This window comes from Diabrotica virgifera, chromosome 5 (genome assembly GCF_917563875.1).
Source record: "Diabrotica virgifera virgifera chromosome 5, PGI_DIABVI_V3a".
Lineage (NCBI taxonomy): Eukaryota > Metazoa > Arthropoda > Insecta > Coleoptera > Chrysomelidae > Diabrotica > Diabrotica virgifera.
Genome location: NC_065447.1, coordinates 169,957,954 through 169,979,927, shown reverse-complemented (window position 1 = coordinate 169,979,927; position 21,974 = coordinate 169,957,954). Strand labels below are relative to the sequence as shown.

Sequence of the window (21,974 nt, the reverse complement as noted above, 5' to 3'; positions counted from 1 at the left end):
TAAACTAAACGCCTTCACTGATTATCAACACAACCTAATTTTCATTATGACTTACCTGAAAAGTGACAATGTTTCGCTTTTCGAACTTCCGCGACCACAAACAAGACAGTTGAACGTCATTTTACTAAAATTGAAGTAAATGATCCTCAAAAATTTTAAAAATAAAATGTGCTTTTTACATAAATGGTGACAAACATGACCAATGACGCATACTATAAACAAAACTTTCTTTTGATTGTGTCAACTTTGTGGATTCCTGCTACTCAAAACAATAAACAACAACAAAGGGTATCATGTTTGTGACACTTTTTACAGCTTTGGCTTGCTCTATTATATTTACGTCATTGGTCTTCATTCAGTTAACTTATTGGTCCATCCTTCATCCTTGCCACATGGCCAGCCCATCTCCATTTCAATCTGCAGACTCTCTCCCCATCTGTAAGTCTGGTTGTGTTTCGTGGGTCTTCATTTTGTATCTTGTCTTCTATTGTTACTCTTATGATTTAACGCTCCATCCTTCTTTGTGCTATTCTTAATTTTGTTTTGTTTCCTTTCATATGGCATTGGGGTAATATGTTTTTAAAGTAATATTTAAGATTTAATTGGTATTAATCCATAATATAAATAAAATTAGTGTTATGAGAGCGCGGTTTATTAATTTTTAATTAAATTTATATAGCTGAATGAATTGTTAAATATTGTACTCAACATAGCCAGAAAATATTAATTTAATTAATAAGATGTGTTGCAGATTTAGGCCAGCATACTCTTTTTCTAAGCTGAACTCATTTCTACTTCAGGTCATTACAAAATTTTGTTAATTCTTTTTATTAAAACCATGGTCTGAACATTTTTCAAAGCTTCCTTTCCTTCAAAGTTGAGTAAAAGCACACTTTTGTGTGATTTCTGGTGGTCTACACTACTTATTGCCTTCATGTTTGAATTGTGCTCGTTTTAAACTCAATTCTTTTTTTTGTGGGCATATCAGAAAGGTCGTCATTATCTGTCCCATCTAACAATTTCGTCTATTCCAGATATATGACTGATTTCTTATTTTCTTTATGGGCAAATTTTAACCCTTTCATTGCAGACGAAACATGCCTAACTCGATGCATTTCGCTGCATTTAAATTGTAGTGGTGAGATGGCCTTGGAAATGCTTCATCCATAAAATGAATCTGAACTGACGTTATAAACACACTCTTATGTACATACTCAATAGAAAAACAACTTGTTTCCGTCAAAGTCAAACAAATAATACTAACCTCTAAACTAATGTTGCGCATATCCGTCATGTGCACCTGACAGTAGTAACGGTATGACGTCTTTAGACGTCATCAGTTTTCAAAGTATTAATCTGCTTTTGGTTCTGTTAGCATCTCCTCTGGTTTAAAGATCATTATATTTTTCTCGTATATTTCTATACTACGTAGGCTAAACGTAAAGGCCATCCCTTTACCGAATCCTGAAAGCATTCCAGGATGCTTACTATTTAGATCATTATCTCGAGATATTCTCTAGAAGTATTTCAACTGCATTACTTGTTTAATGCTTTTTTCACCAGTCACAATTTAACATCCTGTCTAGGGTTGGATAGCCACGTCGTAAAAACACTATTATTTTCGAACATCGATTAATTCTAAAAATACTTGTATGCAAACAAATTATGTCTTGGTTATGTTGGGTAGTGTATAAGTGCATTAAAAATAAATGACCGTGGCTCTTAATCAAGGTTTCTTTCAGAATTCGCAAAAAGCTCCCTTCTACATAAAATGCCGACAAATAAATCCTCAAAATATACGAGCGTTTATAAAAACAGTAGTGTTCGACCTCGAATGTTTCATTAAACTTGATTAAACAATAAATACGTCGTTTCTCGATTTGTGCGCGAGGAGTGTCTACGAAACCGACATGGTACGTCACGTGGAATTAGGAGCAGCTGCATGGGACAACGGCGCGTTGGCAGAAGGAGTGTGGGAATATGTCAGCGACCTGGTCAAGTCATACAGGAGTCAGGATGGTTTAGGACAGGATCTGGAGCCCTACAAGGTTACTGTCATTTTTGATATTCTTTTTGTATTAGTTCATAGGCGTATTAAAATGTGTTAGAAAAGGATACTATTTTCAATATAAGCTTATATTTCCGTGGAAATTATTAATCAAATCATATTGACAGTGTACTAACAAACTTTTTTTGTGTAAAATATTGGGAGGAATTTCATGATGCTATTATTGTATTGAACATTTTTGTTGTTCCTTTATACAGTGATGAGCGCGCTAATAACCGGCAAAATAACGCAAAAGATGGAAAACATATTAAGTTGTGAGATAAAAAGAAATAAAACTAGTAGAGGTGGGAAAACCGATAGAAACCTATAAATTCACATTATAATGATTGTTTCCCACCTTTAGACGTATCAGAGAAGTATGTCAACTAAAATTGTCACTGTCATAGTGGTAGTTGCCAAACTCGGCCGATACGTCTAAAGGTGGGAAACAATCAATATAATGTAAATTTATAGGTTTCTATCGCTAAATTTCCCACCTAGTAGTTTCATCTCTTTAATCTCACAACTTAATATGGTTTCCATATTTTACATTATTTTACCAGTTATAAGCGCACTCATCACTGTATATTGTAACATAATCATTATACATATTTAGTGAATGTATAGTTACTTATGTATATTGGATATACGAGAGCAAAATGAAAATATAACTGCGCCATGTTTAAAATTCCTCCAATAACCGGCGCTCTCTGTTGAATTCTATCTAGAAAATCTCCAAAACATTATTTTAATGTTGTTATGACCACTTATTGTTTTTTACCCAAAAATTTCTAAGATTTGGAATGAGATAAAAGTCAGAAAAAGAAAAATCTTGCCAAGAATGATTATGTTTCGACAATTATTAATTCGTGTTCCATTGTCAAATTATTGTTTATGTAATTGAAATAATTGTTGCTAATCGGTCAAGAAAGTGTGCACTCCCAATTAATTGTTTGATACCCTGAGAATCAAATAAATATTGTTTGGAATCATTGAAAAAAACCTTGGAATGACAAACTTTTCTAGCCCATGTAATTGTTTTTACTCTCTATGATACAGACCCACTCGTTTCTACCATCGTTAGACAATTTTATTCTGATTTAGACTGAAGCCCTCACGTTTTATCCATAAACCGTAAAAAATCGGCGCAAACAGTCTGATGGATTCCTGTCAAAATGGTTTAACATTTTTTATCATGTAATTCTGCAGTCTGGCTTACACAAAGTTTTTTCATACTTATTCTGACAATGTCTACCGGGCGGCAATTACGCAGGGCGACAATCAGAAATCAGAATATACTTTTCCTAAGATTTTTGGTGCACTAAATGCGAATTTGACCTCCGAATAGGCTCTGGTTTCTGAGGTAGCCTTATCTAAGAGTGCAAAAATAATTATTTTTGGGAATTTTTGAGCTTATGTAGACCTGTTAATTTTTTCTATCCTAAAATAATACACATAACGCCTTAAAGTGTAAGTCTTACTGGTTCTAAGGTTTGGGGTGATTTGTTGGGGTTGATAGAGTTAGATGTGTTTTGTTTCGATGAGTAATCACAATTACTGTATGTGATTTTGTTTTGAAGTGATACAATAAGCAATTAATCTTAGGGATTCCAGGGTTAGGTGGGTTCGCTTGCTTGTGAACTGAAAGAGAGATTGGTTTTAGGTTAGAGATTGTTTGATTTGGAAAACAGTTCTGTTAAACCGCTATTTTGTACTTTTAGGTTAGGATATCTCAGAAGCCAGTCAATTTGGCAATTTGGAGCTCAGATTCGGATTTGGCGCTGAAGAAAACTTCTGAAAAGTATATTCGGTTCTCTGGGTCTGAACATCGGTCAAACTTTGTCGCCCTGTGTTATCCACAACACTATTACGCACGTCCTCCACATTTTAATGCTAATATCTACTCTTAGTTCTCCTTAATGTGGATTGTCATCAATCGATCTACAAATATGTTGAGATGTGTCATCCATTTCTTATAAACTTTGAACAACTTTAAATGAAATTCAGTTGAAGAAAAAACCCAATGAAGAATTTTTGTGGATAAAGTATTTTACAGTTAAAATAAAACTCACGGTTCGATTTATATACGATTTATTTATACAACTTTTCAGCTTGAATTTATCTTTTATACACTAACTTACTCCTAAATATTGGCGTGCTTATTATATTGAATAGGTTCCTTCTGGAATGTTCTGCTTAGAGATTGCAATTGCTGGATCCAGCATCCAGCAATCCAGCTGGATCCAGCGCTTTTTTTACATGCTGGATCCGCAAACATATTAATTTTGAAATAAGTTACTTAATGTCTTCATTACCCTCTTTATTCAAAGCCGTGAGTCGGCAACTTGCCGTTCTATAACGCTAGCAGTAGCTCAGCCTCAGAGCGTTCTGAAAAGCTTCTACAGCCTAAAAGTTTGCATCGATAAAGCGTTGATAGACATTGATTCCGAGATAAATTCTCTGCTGGCGAATGGTCAATAATCAATGAGTTGATCGCCACTTTTTAACTGGTGAAACTGGTTGTAAAAGCTCTTTGCAGATGAGAGTTGACTTTGTCCACCATAAAATTTGTCTTAGACAAACTTAATAGCCAGGACTTCAGTCTCAGTGCCGATATATCTGAAGCACTACGCAAGAGAATCGTGGAACGGTGCCTCTCTAAAATTACAAGTACATTAGTGGACTTATAAAATCCAAAAAAGTATGCCGAAGGACTAAACAGTCCTGGTTATTTCCTCATGCTGAAACACCGATTTTGGAACCAGTGCAAGAGGACATAATGGAAGAACATGGGCGAACTAATCCGGAGCCCGTGAATTTTACTGGACTGGAACATTTAATTGAAACGAGAAAGAGAAAACTTTTATAACCAAAGAAATATTGATTTTACTAAGCTGAAAAAGAATGCAATGCGACAAGAGATGAAAAATTGGTTGATTCTATAAATAAACAAGTAACTATGGAACCAGTGCAAGAGAAAATGGAAGAACATCGGCAAACTAATCCGGAGCCCGTGAATTTTACTTTGGAACAAGAACTTGGGATTGAATTGAAACGAGAAATAAAAAACATTTATAGCCAAAAAAAACTGGTTCACAAAAAGATTACGAAAAGATTTTGGAAAGGGAAATGGCCATTTTTGAGACCGAAGGAGTGAAAAACGATCATTTGTCCATGGTCTATGTCTATTTAATGATCTTAAAACCGACCAGTATAGAGGCCGAAAGGGCTTTCTCGGCAACCAGCTATATATTATGCAGTTCTGTGCGCAGTAGGTTAGGCCTATGTTTTTTAAGGTCTCACTTTCAAAAAAACTAAATAATTCATGTTTCTGTTGTTCAGAAATTTAGAATACAGACAAAAAACATTGAAATCGTGTTTTTATTTTGATTCCACATTTTGCTGGATCCAGCTGGATTCAGGCCAATCTTGCAAAAATCCAGCTGGATTGAAAATGCTGCTGGATTGCAATCCCCAGTTCTGCTCATCTCTAGTTATCGCCTGACCTTGCATCTATCCGGTTCTTATAACAGTCAGCGCAGCGCCGAAAAGCTTCTTGACTTCATTAAACCAATCTACGAGGTGCAACCGTTATGTGAGTTCGGTCGGAATTAACTCTTTAGTTACAGTATTCATTTTTAGCAATGTTACCTACGGGCTCGTTTAGAGGCTTCTTTAGTTATGTCCGTATAACATGTCCTATTGGTTTTAATAAGTACGTATATTCCGGTTTTCTAGCATAGCAATGCCTCCTGGTTTGGGTTGGGATCAATCAATGAACATCACTGAGCCGTTTGTCATTTGTCACCATGTTCGATTGTACCTCGATACACACACTAATTGAATTCAAAGTCGCAGATCTATTTTGTACTGAAAATTAAGTTTTTCTGCATATTTTAGGATGCTTGTAGGTCAGAAAGGAGAATTATTACTACATAGTCATTATTCTTGGACCTTTCAACGTAATGTCAAAATCCCAGTTATAATGTTAAGGTTCAATCTCCTGTGATTACAGCTGCTGTAGCTTAAAGTGTTTATTTGATCTGGGTATTGCTGACTGGGTCGAGAAATTGGAGGAAATTTCTAAGTAACTTTTAAAAAAAATTGAAAAAAAAATCCAGTCGCGGATTTTTCCAATCCAAGAACACTAATTACAAAATGACGATTACCAAATCGCGTATGATTTTAATGCTAAATTTTTCATAAATCTCTTCCCTTTTTCTATACCTCCGAATCTACGTCCTCGGTAGCATGGGCTATCACATGTCGAGTTGATTTCATATGCACCCTAATTTTTATCATATGGATACATTGTTTGTTTTGTTCTGGGTGGGTATGAAAGTTTGAATGAGTGTTTGAGGTTAGGCAGTTGTATATTATTTGTATCACGTCTAGTTAGGCCACTGTATACTCTTCAGCTTTTAAAATATATTTCATATTAATTGGGAGGGAGAGTGACAGAGTGTTTAAGATGCAATGACATTATGATTCTATATTATTATTTATGAAAAAAAATATCCTTACGTGAATATAATTTTTCTATCATCATAATTAAAATAAACTGCCATTTTTCTCGAATAGTGCAAGATGAAAAAGAGAGTTTTTATTTGAAACCAGAACTTGGTCTATGGTCTATCTATAAATCATAAAAATGTCGGTCTATCTATAAATTTTTAGCTTCCCAGAAGCCATCGAACCTCTTAAATCAAGAAAAGATTTTTACAAAAAATCTGAAAAAATTCAAGATGTGTCTTTTGAATAAAAAACAGCCTGATTTTTCAGAGTTTTAGGTTGAAAATTGGGTCTAGGCAATTTTTTTGAAATTATCAATAATTTTTTAGGTTATGATAATGTTTTGGCCAATTTTTAAATAGTATTTTTTTGTGAATTTTTTTTCTTCCTTTTTAATGGCAGAGGCAAAATTTTTAATTTCAGCGGAAAGAAAGAAAAAGTTGTAAAAACCGTTTTTACATATTTTTTCGCACATAACCTCAAAAGTCAGTTGCTAAATAAAAAATATCTTTCTGCATTTTTCTTTCCACATTATAAAATCCTATTGTGAAAGTCCCGATTTAACTTATTTACAACGACAAAATTGGTAAAAATCGCGTTTTTGCAACCTTTTTACACTTACTTGTACACCTCCTCAAAATTAGATAGATGAATAGTTTTTCATCTATTCTCTAGCAGGCTATGAATCTTGAAATAAAATAATTATATTCAACCTAAAAATTCTCAAAATGCGAAAAAATCATTTTTTTAAATTATTTTCCCATTTTTCGCCTTATAACCTTAAGAGGAAACAGTAGCGATCAACAGGTAGCAAAAACGCGTTCCAAGATTGCGGCTGTAATTTTAAATATTTTTTCGAGATATTTGGCACACGTATTCGTAATATAATAAAGAATGGCGGTACAGAGCCCAATTTGAAAAATATATTAATATGTGGAAATTACTCTGTAATTAAATACAATATTGAAAAAACGAGCCTATACCGCCATTAAGAAGAACAAAAAAATACACTTTCTTCAAATAAACTTTTTTATCCGATGCCTAGATTTTGTGTCATTTTGGAACTACTAAATTTTTTTTATTTCATTAGTAGTTCCAAAATGACAAAATCTAGGCATAGGATAAAAAAGTTTATTTGAAGAAAGTGTATTTTTTTGTTCTTCTTAATGGCGGTACAGGCTCGTTTTTTTAATATTTTGTATTTAATTACAGAGTAATTTCCACATATTAATATATTTTTCAAATTGGGCTCTGTACCGCCATTCTTTATTATATTACGAATACGTGTGCCAAATATCTCGAAAAAATATTCAAAATTACAGCCGCAATCTTGGAACGCGTTTTCGCTACCTGTTGATCGCTACTGTTTCCTCTTAATAAAATATAGTGGATAAATGAGCGAATTTCTGCGTATTTTTGATCGCACCCTTTAATTTTGTTATCACACTTACTTACCATTTCCTTTCATGGATAGACAAAACTCGAAAAGACATTAGCTAATAATCGCAATTCAATTAAAACTAATGCGTATATGCAGCTGTAAAATAGTATTAATGGTTTACTATTCTTAATGTATTTTCTATGAATAGGAACGTATCTTTCTCATTTTAAATTTTCCGAAAACTATCTATTATTGATGCAAAAAATTTTGAACAGTGTGAAGTTTTTACATGGATACCTTTTATAACGTATAAAAACAACAAATGAAGTCATTAAACATTATTGATAGGCAAAAATTAATTTATTTATAGTAACCCAAGCAGAATCATTTTTATTTTATTCTGACTCAAAATACTTATACAGGGTGTTTGGTAAAGAATGGACCATAGCTTAACCGTAGATTCCTGAGATTAAAATAGGTCGATTTAAGCTAACTTACCTTAGTACAAAAGTTGATAATAACCTAAATACAGGGTGTCAAAGTTAAACTTTTATTTTATTTATTTTTGAATATTTCCTGACAGGCATAGGACAACAACACGAAATTTGGTAAGTGGTGCTGGTATTGTACACCTTAAAAAACGTTTCTGGCTACTACCAGAGGCGTACGACGGGGAACGTTAATGGTTGACCTTTCCCAAATTCTACGCCACTGGCGGAACTTCTATTTTAGTTGAATTTTTGATTCTCCAATACTTTCTATGTAAAAAACATACTCTTCATTCGTAACGATAAAGCCCTTAGTTTTCGAGATATTTGAAGCTAATGGCGAAAGAGCAAAATACATTAATCAAAATAAGTGTGCCTTTTCATTTTTAGCTTCAAATATCTCGAAAACTAATGACTTTATCGTTACGAATGAAGAGTATATTATTTACATAGAATGTATTGGAGAATCTAAAATGTATGCTAAAATAGCAGTTCCATCATTGCCGTAGAATTTGGGAAGGGTCAACCATTCACTTTCCCCTGTCGTACGCCTCTGGTAATAGCCAGAAACGATTATTTAACATTTTAACAATTTAAGGGTGTACAGTTCCTACACTTTCTGCCAAGTATGACACGGATATGTCAAAATATTTTAAAGTATTCTTTTTTTTTAATAATCTATTCTTTATTTAAAACTTTAGGAACTTTTTAATATTTGTGCCCGGTACTGTAAAACTATTTGACATATCCTTATGACACTTGGCAGAAAGTGTAGGTTCTATACACCCTACTAAATTATGTTAAATAATCGTTTCTGTTTAATACGAGGCGTACGACAGGGGAAAGTGAATGGTTGACCCTTCCCAAATTCTACGCCAATGATGAAACTGCTATTTTAGCATAATTTTTAGATTCTCCAATACTTTCTATGCAAATAATGTACTCTTCATTCGTAACGATCAAGTCATTAGTTTTCGAGATATTTGAAGTTAAAAATGAAGAGGCAAACTTATTTTGATTAATGTATTATGCTCCTTCGCTTTTAGCTTCAAATATCTCGAAAACTAAGGGCTTTATCGTTACGAATGAAGAGTATGTTATTTACATAGAAAGTATTGGAGAATCAAAAAATCGCACTAAAATAGAAATTCCGCCAGTGGCGTAGAATTTGAGAAGGGTCAAACATTTACGTTCCCCCGTTGTACGCCTGTGGTAGTAGCCAGAAACGTTTTTTTAACATATTTTAGTAGGGTGTACAATACCAGCACCACTTACCAAATTTCGTGTTGTTGTCCCATGCCTGTCAGGAAATATTCAAAAATAAATAAAATAAAAGTTAAACTTTGACTTTGTATTTCGGTTATTATCAACTTTTGTACTAAGGTAAGTTAGCTTAAATCGACCTATTTTAACCTCAGGAATCTAAGGTTAAGCTATGGCCCATTCTTTACCAAACACCCTGTACATAGACAAGTTCAAAAATTATGGAATAAATTCATTTTTTCGAAAATAAGCAAATTTGGAGAAAAATCCCGACACAGGTCGATTTTTATTTTTAAATTATGATTTTCTGACATATTATGTATATAATATGTCATAATAAAGACGTCATCCATTTGAGCGTGATGACTTATCGATGATTTTCTTAAATGGCAATTAATAGGGGTCTTGTGGTAGCTCATTTGAAAGGTTATTTGATTCTCTACTCGCTAATATAAACATTAACATCATTATTTATACAGGGTGGCAAAAAAATAATTTTTGAATTAAATTAGTTGACGGCTGACATAAGAGGAAGAATGTATGTAATTTATTTAATTCAAAGTACATTTTACTGCTGTCAGAAAATATAAAAAGCATGTTTACTTCATAAATAAACATTGCTTTTCGCTTAAATTAATTGTCAAACAGCCACCCACCTGCCTCTTGGCAGTTTAACATTTAATTTAAGCTAAAAAATGTTTATTTGTGAAAATAAAACATATGTTTCTATTTTCTGACAGCAGTAAAATGTATTTTGAGATAAATAAATTAAAGCAGAGTGACAAAACCAGTGAAGATATAAAAATGATAAGAGAAGAAAATAAGATATTGAGACAAGAAAATCAAAAACTAAAAGAAGAAAATAAAGATATAAAAGAGAAGCTAGAGGAAACAAATGATAGAATTGAATGGCTAGAGAGAGAGAAAAGGAAAAATAATATAGTGATGTCAGGAATTGAAATTGAGACAGAAAATAAAACAGAACTTAAACAATTCGTGGAGAACATAATAAAAAACACTCTACAGATAAATATTAATGTAAAAACAGCTCATAAAATAGGAAGAAAAGTATGCTTAATTGAAATAAATAATGAAGACGAAAAAGAACAAATCATGAAAAACAAATACAAATTAAAAGAACTGCAGCAGGAAAAGGTATACATAAATCATGACATGACAACAAAGGAGCGTGAGAAGAACAAGCAAATAAGAAAAATGGCAAAAGAAGAAGAATTAAAAGGAAATAAGGTGAAAATTGGATACAATAAAATAACTATAAATGGCGAGATATGGAAATGGAATAAGACTATGAAAAAACTAGAAGTAATAAATCCAAAAAACGAATAGCAGAAATTAAAAGCGACATGAAAACAAACACAACGAACCTGGCAAATAAAATGGACACGAATAAAAATATATATGAAGCTACAAATATAGCGAGGAACAAAAATGGTGAGATATATAAAAATACGGAACATAAGGAAAATGAAAAGGAAATCATAAAAATGGCTACATGGAACGTGCGAGGTATTAACGGTAAAGAAGAGGAAATAATTGAAGAGATGAAACTACAAAATATAGACTACTTGGGAGTAACTGAAATAAAAAAGAAAGGTAGAGGAATAGTAGATCTAAATGATGATTACCGCTTATATTGGTCAGGAATTGACTTAAAAGAATGGGGCGCGGGAGGTGTAGGCCTAATAGTAAAAACAGAAAAGACAAATAACATAATGGGTGAAAGATATATAAACGAAAGATTATTGGTAGTGGAAGTAAAACTAGATAATACAAATATAACCAGCATAATCGTAGCATATGGGCCAAATGATAATGCCAAAAAAGAGGAAAAAGATGAATTCTTTGAAATATTACAAGCAGAGATGGACAACGAAGGAGAAAACATTATATTAATGGGAGACCTAAATGGTAGGGTGGGAAGAGACAATAAAGGAATTGAACGATACTTAGGGCAACATGGAGAAGAAATGAAAAATGATAACGGAAACAGAATCATAGATCTATGTATAGCAAATGATATGGTTATAACGAATTAAAAATTTATGCACAAAGACATACACAAATATACTAGAGAAGTCTCATCGAGAAAAGAAAAATCCATAATAGACTATTTCCTAATAAAAAGAAAAGACCTAAAGATGATAAAAGACGTAAAGGTAAAAAGAGAGGCTGAAATAAGCAGTGACCATTACTTGCTTATAATGGAACTAAGGGTGTACACACATAACACAACAGAAAAAAGAAAGAAGATAACTAAAGAAAAAATAAAAAGCTACAAATTAAGAGAAATAGATAGTAAAGAGGAATACCAGAAGAAGTTAACCAAACAGTTCGAGACTATAAAGGCAATTAACACAGGAATAGAAAATAAATGGAAGCAATTTAAGGAAATCATATTGAAAACAGCAAAAGAAGTATGCGGAACAACTAAAATCACAAACATATATTCGAAGAAAAGTAAATGGTGGACAGCGGAAATACAACGTAAAGTGAAAGAAAAGAAAAAAGTATGGAAAATGTATCTAAAAACCAAATCGGGGGACGATTTCGAAAAATATAAAATGGCCAGAAACGACATTAAACAAGAAATTAAAACGGCAAAAAAGAAGTCTTGGGAAGATTTTGGACACAAAATGAATGAAAACTATTTTAATAACCAAAAATTGTTCTATGGTACATTGAAACAGCTAAGACAAAAGAAAACACATAGATTAAGAAACATAAGAGATAAAGAAGGAAATATATTAACTACAGAAAGAGAAATAATGCAAAGATGGAAGCAGTACTTTGAAGAACTAACAGAATGGAAACAATATCAACATGAAAGAGAGGAAGACATGATCGAAAATACAGAGGAAATGCAGCAAATAACAAAAGAGGAAATTGCAGAAGCCATTGACAAATTAAAATTGGGAAAATCTCCAGGCCAAGATGAAATCACAGCTGAAATGTTAAAGTACATGAGTGAAAATTCAAAAGAAAAATTCCGAGAACTACTAAATGAAATAATCATAGCAAAGGAAATACCATCTGATTGGAAAACAGATACCTATAACAGTACCACTGTTTAAGAAAGGAGACGCAAGAAATTGCGAAAATTATAGGGGTATTACATTGACAAGCGTTCCTGCCAAAATATTCAATAGAATAATTGAAAAAGGCTAAGGGAAAAACTAGAAATAAAACTAGAAGAATCCCAGCATGGCTTCAGAAAAGGAAGGAGTACTCAAGATCTGATATTCATATTGAGACAAATAGTAGAAAAACTATTGATGAAAGGCAAAGAGATACCATATGCTTTATTGATCTGAAAAAAGCTTTTGATAGAATAAGAAGGGAAGATATATGGAAATGTTTAAAGAAAAATGGAATAGAAAAGGATATGATAGAAATAATTAAAGCCTTATATAAAAATAATAAAATAAAAATAAGGACTCACAATCAAGAATCTGATGAATTCCAGGCAAAGATAGGACTAAAACAAGGCTGTGTACTAAGTCCATTACTTTTCTCAATGGTACTAGATGACGCAATAAAGCAATGCAAGGAGAAATCTAAAGACATGATATTGGGAAAATGGAAAATGAACAATGTACAAATACAAGAATTACTATTTGCAGATGATATGGTATTGTTAGCTGACACGGAAGAGAAACTGCAACAAATAATAAACACCTATATAAAAGAACTAAGAAAAATGAACATGGAAATAAACACAGATAAAAGTAAAACAATGGTTATGGCAACTACAAAAAAAGTGATAAAAATTAAGGTAGAAGGACAAGTTTTGGAACAAGTAAACAGATACAACTACTTAGGTACAATTATTGAAGAAGATGGTAAAATAGACAAAGAAATAAACAATAAAATAGGAAAAGCAGGGACAATTTTTAATACATTAAGAAATACGTTCTTTGGAAAGAAAGAGGTACCCAAAGAAGTCAAAACACAAGTGTACCAAAAAGTGGTTCGACCATCAATCGTCTATGGGAGTGAGTCGTGGACGCTAACAAAGAACAACAAAAGAAAAATCAAAGCTACAGAGATGAGATTCTTGAGAAAAATAGAAGGGGTCACACGAAGAGACAAAATAAGAAACGACACAATAACTCAAGCTCTAAAGATAAAACCCATAGAGACAATTATAGGGGAACGACAGTTAGGATGGTTGGGCCACATCCACAGACTAAACGACACAAGAATAACGAAAAAAGTATATGAAGTCAGAGTACAAGGGAAAAATAAAGTAGGTCGCCCAAGAATGAGATGGGAAGAACAAGTTAGACAAGAAGCAGAGAAGAGAGGACTGCAATGGAGTATGGCAAAACAATTGGCTCAAAATAGAACAGCATGGAAAAGAAGTATCAAAGAAGCACCACAAGATTAAAACATATGGACAGAAAAATGGGTCAAATAAGTAATTTATATTTATTAAAATTGTATTGTTAAAATAAAAGTTTTGTATAATTATTAAAATGTATTGAAATGTAGATATTGAACTAGTTGTAAACAGCCCAACACCGAAAGGTACGAATGGGCTTAACTGATTAAATAAATAAATAAAATAAATTACATAGGTACATTCTTCTTTTTGCGTCGATTAATTGAATTTCAAAAAAAAATTTGCCACCCTGTATGAATAATGATGTTAATCTTTATTTTACTGAAAAGAGGATTTATCATCTTTTCAAATGAGCTACCACACAACCCCTATTCCCATTTAAAAAAATTATCGATTACGTCATCACGCCCAAGTGGATGACGTCATTATTATGGTATATGTAAAAAAATATTAATTTAAAAATAAAAATCGACCTGCCTCGGCGTTTTTCTCCAAAGTGGCCTATTCTCGAAAAAATAAATTTATTCCATAATTTTGAACCTCTCTGTATAGTTCCACACATTTTTTGGCGCATTCTAATTCTTTGTTAACATAGCGTGAATAGTAAATATTGATTTATATTTAAAGTATTATTTAACAGCATTCATTTGTATAATTTAAATAATGATCAACTCACATTAATATTATTTTCAAAGAAGCTTTGAGAAATATGGTTGTCCACATTAGGTATGTCACGAACAACAAATCTGTACCAATTTGAAGCAGAAGCAGATTTTTTTTAATAATCTCATATATTGTTATATTGTGTTTATCATGTGAGAATTTTTTACACCTAAGTATCTCTTTTTTATACAACTCCCAACTGGTTTATTAGCCTCCCCTAGGATCTGCATTTGTATTCCAAACATTATCATATCATAATATGCTAATCAAACGAGCTCTTAACAATGTTAAATATGAATACAAACAAGCTTAACAATGCGGAGATTATAATAAATTTCAAATCTGGATAACCTAACCTCAGTTAACAAAGTGCCAAGTTCTCTTCGGAGCAACTGAAGTGAGACAAGTCAATAGAAAATAAACGCATTTTAATAAATCGTATCAATTTTCTTTCAAACGACAAAGAAAGAGATAAGATCGGATGTATCCGCGAAAGAATCTCGCCGGAGGAAAAAGACATGTTCATAAATATGCGAACAATGCCGTTAAATGCGGTCGTAAAGAATGTTCAACATCATTTACTTAATATCATTTAGAGTTGTATAAGAGAAGATCGGAATGACTTATAAAATCTGCCGTTGGTGTAAGAAGAGCATTAATAAATTGCTAGACTTGATTTCATTCAAAGCAACTAAGTAATTAACAACTAAGTAAACATATACTAATGAGAGAGTCAACTTAATACTAGTTTTATACTTATTATCATTACATTATAGTGGAACAGGGTATATACAGGGTGAGTCATAAGGAACTGTACATACTCCTACCTCGTATAGAGGCCCCTATGGGGAATAACAAATGACCATTAAAAAGTGTCTGCTCCCATTGTTTAATAATATACAGGGCGAGTTTCGCATTTTGGCAGAAATTTGTATTCGTCATAATTTTTGAACGGTCAGATCGATGTGTCTCTTATTTTGGTCAATCGTTACACTATTGCCACCTAATCAACTGATTTATTCAAACTAGAAAAAAATCAGGTCCGGATTTAAAAAAATTAGTTCGTTTGGGTCTTAGAAAAAATTTCACCCTGTATAAGCTTTTTGAAAACTCTAATATGAATTTTACAAATTAGACAAATAGGCCATTAAAATAACATATTTATTTTTTTCCGCACACGATTCCTTAATTTTTTATAAAAAAATTAAATTTGATTATGAATTAAAAGTTTGGTAAAGTGAACCATAGATTTAAAAAAATTAACTTTTATTACCAAAATTAATTTTTTTTTGAACAAATATTTAATTTATGTTACCACCAATCAACTGATTTATTCAAACAAGAAAAAAATCAGGCCCGGGTTTAAAAAATAAGTTCGTTTTGGTCTTAGAAAAAATTTCACCCTGTATACGCTTTTTGAAAACTCTAATATGATTTTTACAAATTAGACAAATAGGCAATTAAAATGGCATATTTATTTTTTTCCCCACACGATTACTTAATTTTTTATAAAAAAAATCAAATTTGACTATGAATAATTAAAAGTTTGGTAAAGTGAACCATAGATTTAAAAAAAATAACTTTTATTACAAAAATGAATTTTTTTTAACAAATATTTAATTTATGTTACCACCAATCAACTGATTTATTCAAACAAGAAAAAAATCAGGCCCGGATTTAAAAAATAAGTTCGTTTTGGTCTGAGAAAAAATTTTACCCTGTATACGCTTTTTGAAAACTCTAATATGATTTTTACAAATTAGACAAATAGGCAATTAAAATGGCATATTTATTTTTTTCCCCACACGATTACTTAATTTTTTATAAAAAAAATCAAATTTGACTATGAATAATTGAAAAGTTTGGTAAAGTGAACCATAGATTTAAAAAAAAATAACTTTTATTACAAAAATGAATTTTTTTTTGAACAAATATTTAATTTATGTTATCACCCAATTAACTAATTTATTCAAACTAGAAAAAAATCAGGCCCGGATTTAAAAAATTAGTTTGTTCGAGTCTTAGAAAAAATTTCACCTTGTATACGTTTTTTGAAAACGTTTACAAATAAGACAAATAGCCAATTAAAATGGCATATTTATTTTTTCCCCACACGATTACTTATTTTTTTATTAAAAAATTAAATTTGACTATGCATAAAAAGTTTGGCAAAGTTAGATTTAAAAAAATTAACTTTTTTTACAAAAATTAATTTACAAAAACAACGTTTTTCTTAAAATTAAAAGTTTTACCATTTTTTTTTTCTATAACACGTCTAGATCTAAAACTTCCCATAACACTTCTTTTGGACTCTATAGTTTAACATAGACGTGATCAAATTGATAAATTTTAAATTTTTCCACCTAATTTTTGCGATTTACAAGTTTGCAACTTTTACAAGAAGAAGACTGAAAGTCTACAACACTTTTCATAGTCTTCATAATGGTAAGAGGTATGTGCTGTAAAAATTTCAGAAAAAAAATATTAAAATGGAACAGAGTTGTAGCGAGTTAAACCGTGAGTTCATTTTTTTTTTCATTTTTAGAAAATTCCTATTTTGACATTTTTGATTTTTTAATAAAAAATTAAGTATTCGTGTGGGGAAAAAAATAAATATGCCATTTTAATTGCCTATTTGTCTTATTTGTAAAATTCATATTAGAGTTTTCAAAAAGCGTATACAGGGTGAAATTTTTTTTAAGACCAAAACGAACTAATTTTTTAAATCCGGACCTGATTTTTCTCTAGTTTGAATAAATCAGTTGATTGGATGGTAATATAAATTACTTATTTGTGCAAAAAAAATTAATTTTGGTAATAAAAGTTAATTTTTTTAAATCTATGGTTCACTTTACCAAACTTTTAATTCATAATCAAATTTAATTTTTTTATAAAAAATTAAGCAATCGTGTGCGGAAAAAAATAAACATTTTATTTTAATTGCCTATTTGTCTAATTTGTAAAATTCATATTAGAGTTTTCAAAAAGCTTATACAGGGTGAAATTTTTTCTAAGACCCAAACGAACTAATTTTTTTAAAGCCGGACCTGATTTTTTTCTAGTTTGAATAAATTAGTTGATTAGGTGGTAATAGTGTAACGATTGGCCAAAATAAGAGACACATCGATGCGAAACTCGCCCTGTATATTATTAAACAATGGGAGCAGACACTTTTTAATGGTCATTTGTTATTCCCCATAGGGGCCTCTATACGAGGTAGGAGTATGTACAGTTCCTCATGACTCACCCTGTATATTATACGAGTTGTAAATATTTGCAATTGCTAATATTATTTTGTATTTGAAGACGTTTTATTTAGAAATATAAATCAGGTTTTATCATGAGAATTTTATTAATCCTCTAGTGACAGACATTTTTATGGAAAAACTACAAATAAAGATTTCATAATCTTCAAGATTTAACCATTTAATGTGTATGGGGAGGTTTTAATTTAGGATGCAATAGATATTTTTATTTGAGAGTTGTTTAGCTTATTATCACTTAGTTCTCTTAAAATCTTTCGTACACCGTGTCCTCAATTGAGGACAACCTATTCTATAATTTTTTGTATGTAGCTCAATTGAGTCTGCAATTGAGTCATAATCGTAAAGACCCGTATACTACCACATTGTAGGCCTATTAGGTATCGGTATGTACTACTGAGTCATGCTGTGTAACTAAACTTTACTAAAGCGCTACAGCCCGTTATTTCCATTTATCTACCTCCAACCAGATCGATTTTGAGCTACTGTTTGTCATCTTCCAATTCCCCAACTTCCTTAAATCTTCTTCAATGCTGTCGGTTCAGTGAAGACTAGATCTGTCTCGATGCGTTCTGCCTTCTGAGATTCTTAGGAAGAGTATATTAACCGGTCGCACTTGTCGCTTTCTTCCCATGTACCAGGTCAAGTTCTTCATCATGGCCACTTCATTGTTACTTTTTTACGCCACACCTCATTGCTTATGAACGGCTCCGTACACCATTCTTAAAATCTTGCTCTCCCATTGACGTTGTTAATATTTACTCTTCCTTGTAAGAGTACTGTCTGCCTCGACATAGAGTACCAATGAACTTAAAACTACTTTGATTTTTCATGTTCCTACTCAGCAGCAGACTTTTAAATATTTTAATTAGTGCGAGAAAGCAACCATTTCCAGCTACCATCGTTTCTTTTCTTTCATCTTCGATTTGTTGTTGTATACCTATCTTACTTCTAAACTATTTGAAACTGTTCTTCTTCTTCTTTAAGTACCGTGCCCAAATTTTTAGGCGTGGGTAGCTTCCATAACAATTTGCCAATATCGTTCTCGATCTTGTGCGGCATGTAACAATTGATCTGCTGATAAGCCAGTCCATTGACGAAGGTTTCGGAGCCATGAATATTTCTTTCGACCAATTCCTCTTTTTCCGTCGATCTTTCCATTGAGTATTAACTGCAGCATCCTGCATCTGCTACCTCTCATTATATGCCCCAGATATTCAAGTTTTCTCTTTTTTATCATCTTCATTAAGTCACCTTCGCCTTGACCTACTCTGTTGTAAGACTTCTCTGTTAGAAATGCGTTGAACCCAAGATATTCTGAGCATTCTACGATACGACCACATCTCAAAGGCTTCTAATTTGTTCATCATGTTAACCTTCATGATCCAGGTTTCACTAATACAGGATACACATAACATTTTAGGAACTTGATTCTTAGTTGTAAGTTCAGCTGAGAGTTGCTCAGAATAGATCTAAGTTTGGAAATGTGTCTACTTGAGTTGGAAACATATGGGAAACTTTTTTATTATTAATTTTACGAAAAAAAGTTATTCTTTATAAAAAGTTCTGCATGCCCCAAAACCTAAGATTCAATTATCAGATATCAAATTTTCTCAATATTATACGAGGTATGTCAAAAAATATGAATTTCGGCTAAGGGTAAAGTACCTCTATTTCTCTCAATATCGAAAATTCTTATGATAAAAAGTTGTTTGGAATTGAAAACTAAGATGAAATATGCAATTACATGCTTCTTATTGAAAAAAAAATATTTTTCTCAAATTTATGGATACCCAACATCGTTTTTAATTATTACAAGTATCATAACTCGTTTATTATTCATTTTACGAAAAAAAGTTATTCTTCATAAAAAACTTTGCATGGTCTAAAATCTAAGACATAACCATGATATATCAACTTTTATTAATTTTATACGAGGTGTGTCAAAAAATATGAAATTCGCTCAATATTATAGCACCTTTATATTTCACAGTATTTCAATTAGAAGGATGTAATTGCATATCGACACATAGTTTTTAATTCTAAACAACTTTTTTAATAACCGTTTTCAATATTGTGAAAAATAAAGGTACTTTACTCTTGAGTGAAATTCATATTTTTTGACATAACTCGTATAAAATTAATAAAATGTCATATCTGTTGGTTGAATCTTCGGTCTTAGGACATACAGAGATTTTTATAAAGAATACCTTTTTTTCGTAAAAGTAATAATAAAAGAGTTATCGTATGTGTAATGAATAAAAACGAAGTTAGTACCAATAAATTTGAGAAAAATTTGGAAAATATTTTTTTCCAATTAGAAGCATGTAATTAAATATTTGAGCTTGGTTTTTATTTCCAAACAACTTTTCATAATAAGAATTTTCGATATTGAGAGAAATAAAGGTACTTTACCCTTAGCCGAAATTCATATTTTTTGACATACCTCGTATAATATTGAGAAAATTTGATATCTGATAATTGAATCTTAGGTTTTGGGGCATGCAGAACTTTTTATAAAGAATAACTTTTTTTCGTAAAATTAATAATAAAAAAGTTTCCCATATGTTTCCAACTCAAGTAGACACGCTGTATAAGAGTTTTAATTGAAACTGGTACAGTCCTCGAATTCATCACTACCCAGTGTGACAGTTCTATGCTAGTTTCTAAGCTTTTTCTCTTTTACTGTTTCTTAATGATTAAATGCTCTCCAAGCTTCAGATCTCTTTGTGCCTCCCATATATTGTACGATGTTTCGGCATGTTTTTCCCATTTCTCATTATTTTCTTTTACTGTTATTCTTTTACCTTCCCTTAGTTTCTTTTTGTATTTCTCTAAGTCTTCTTCTTTCTTCGTGCTTAGACATTTTGATATACGTACTTAGTATTTTTTTCTTTTCTATGAGTTCTATGGTATCTTCTGTTAAATTTATTTTATATTGACTCATTTTTTTCTTTCTCTTCTTCCAGTAATGCAGATTTTTACATGTTTCTGTGATGGTTCTCGATAGAGTAAATGTAGTGATGATCTGATGATGATATCCAACCTCTGATTCGGAGACGGCACTTGAAGAAGTAATGGTTCCAAATCTCAAATCTTCTAGTTTCTGATCTAACCTGTTTTGATATTGGTGTTTTGTGAAATCCTTTGCAACAGGTATTATTTTATATTTGTTTTCTTTTCTCCATTTTATTTATTTGTGTTCAGTACTTTTGCCTTTTCCAATTCCAAGGCTAGTTCTATTTCGGCCATTAATAACTTGGATCTGTGATAAATATAATACCATACGTTAAAATAAATGTAAAAAATTTTCAGACGGTGTGCTTTCATTTTCTGTGAATTCATTTATTAAGGCCAGGGGTACATAATTCGCAAATATTTTACGGCTATCCCTACCTTTTCTGTCTTTACATGACAAATTACGTGTAGTAAAATTCACACTGGTATGGATATGTAAATATTACTAGAATGTCATTCTACTTGACAATGTCATAACTAACTTAAAGAGATGGCTTTTGAATGTTCTTGGATAACTGTTATTTTTTGTATAATTGCAAATTATTAATTCAGTTAATAAATGTGATAATTTTTTCACTAACTGTGTATTCAGTGATTGTAATAATTTATATGTACCTACAACAAAAACTAATACTCGATCGAGAAAAAGGGAAAAGTGTTAAAGTGATTTTTTAATAATATATTGTTACTATGGAACGCTTACAATTTTGAACATCTTTAACAACAAAATACTTGGATCACAGAATATATCTTGATGTATTCTCTGCTTCTATCTTCCATAAATAATACACAATAAATAACTTTTTATAAAGTTCACGTCTTAAATCAATTATTTATCAAATACACTATATATCAATATTATTTAATCAACAACTCAAAATATTCCCGATTCATGTCAAATATTTAAAATTGTCACTGATTGTCAGTGTCTGACTGACAATATTCTATTCGACTGAGTGCGTTGTGTGACAAAGAT

General features: G+C 31.4%; 1 protein-coding gene across 2 annotated transcripts in view; it reads left to right on the top strand.

The window, feature by feature from the left end:
• Positions 1-21,974, top strand: part of LOC114330654 (histone-lysine N-methyltransferase ash1) — a 337,142-nt gene that overhangs the window by 78,902 nt on the left and 236,266 nt on the right. The window contains exon 1 of one of the 2 annotated variants that reach the window (XM_050650514.1): positions 1,747-2,048. The exons of the other annotated variant lie outside the window; for it this stretch is intronic. Within the exon in view, the coding sequence (XP_050506471.1) occupies positions 1,911-2,048 (138 nt within the window). The 5' untranslated portion in view covers positions 1,747-1,910. Of the gene's footprint in view, positions 1-1,746; positions 2,049-21,974 lie in introns of those variants that run through there. 2 annotated transcript variants of the gene reach the window in all.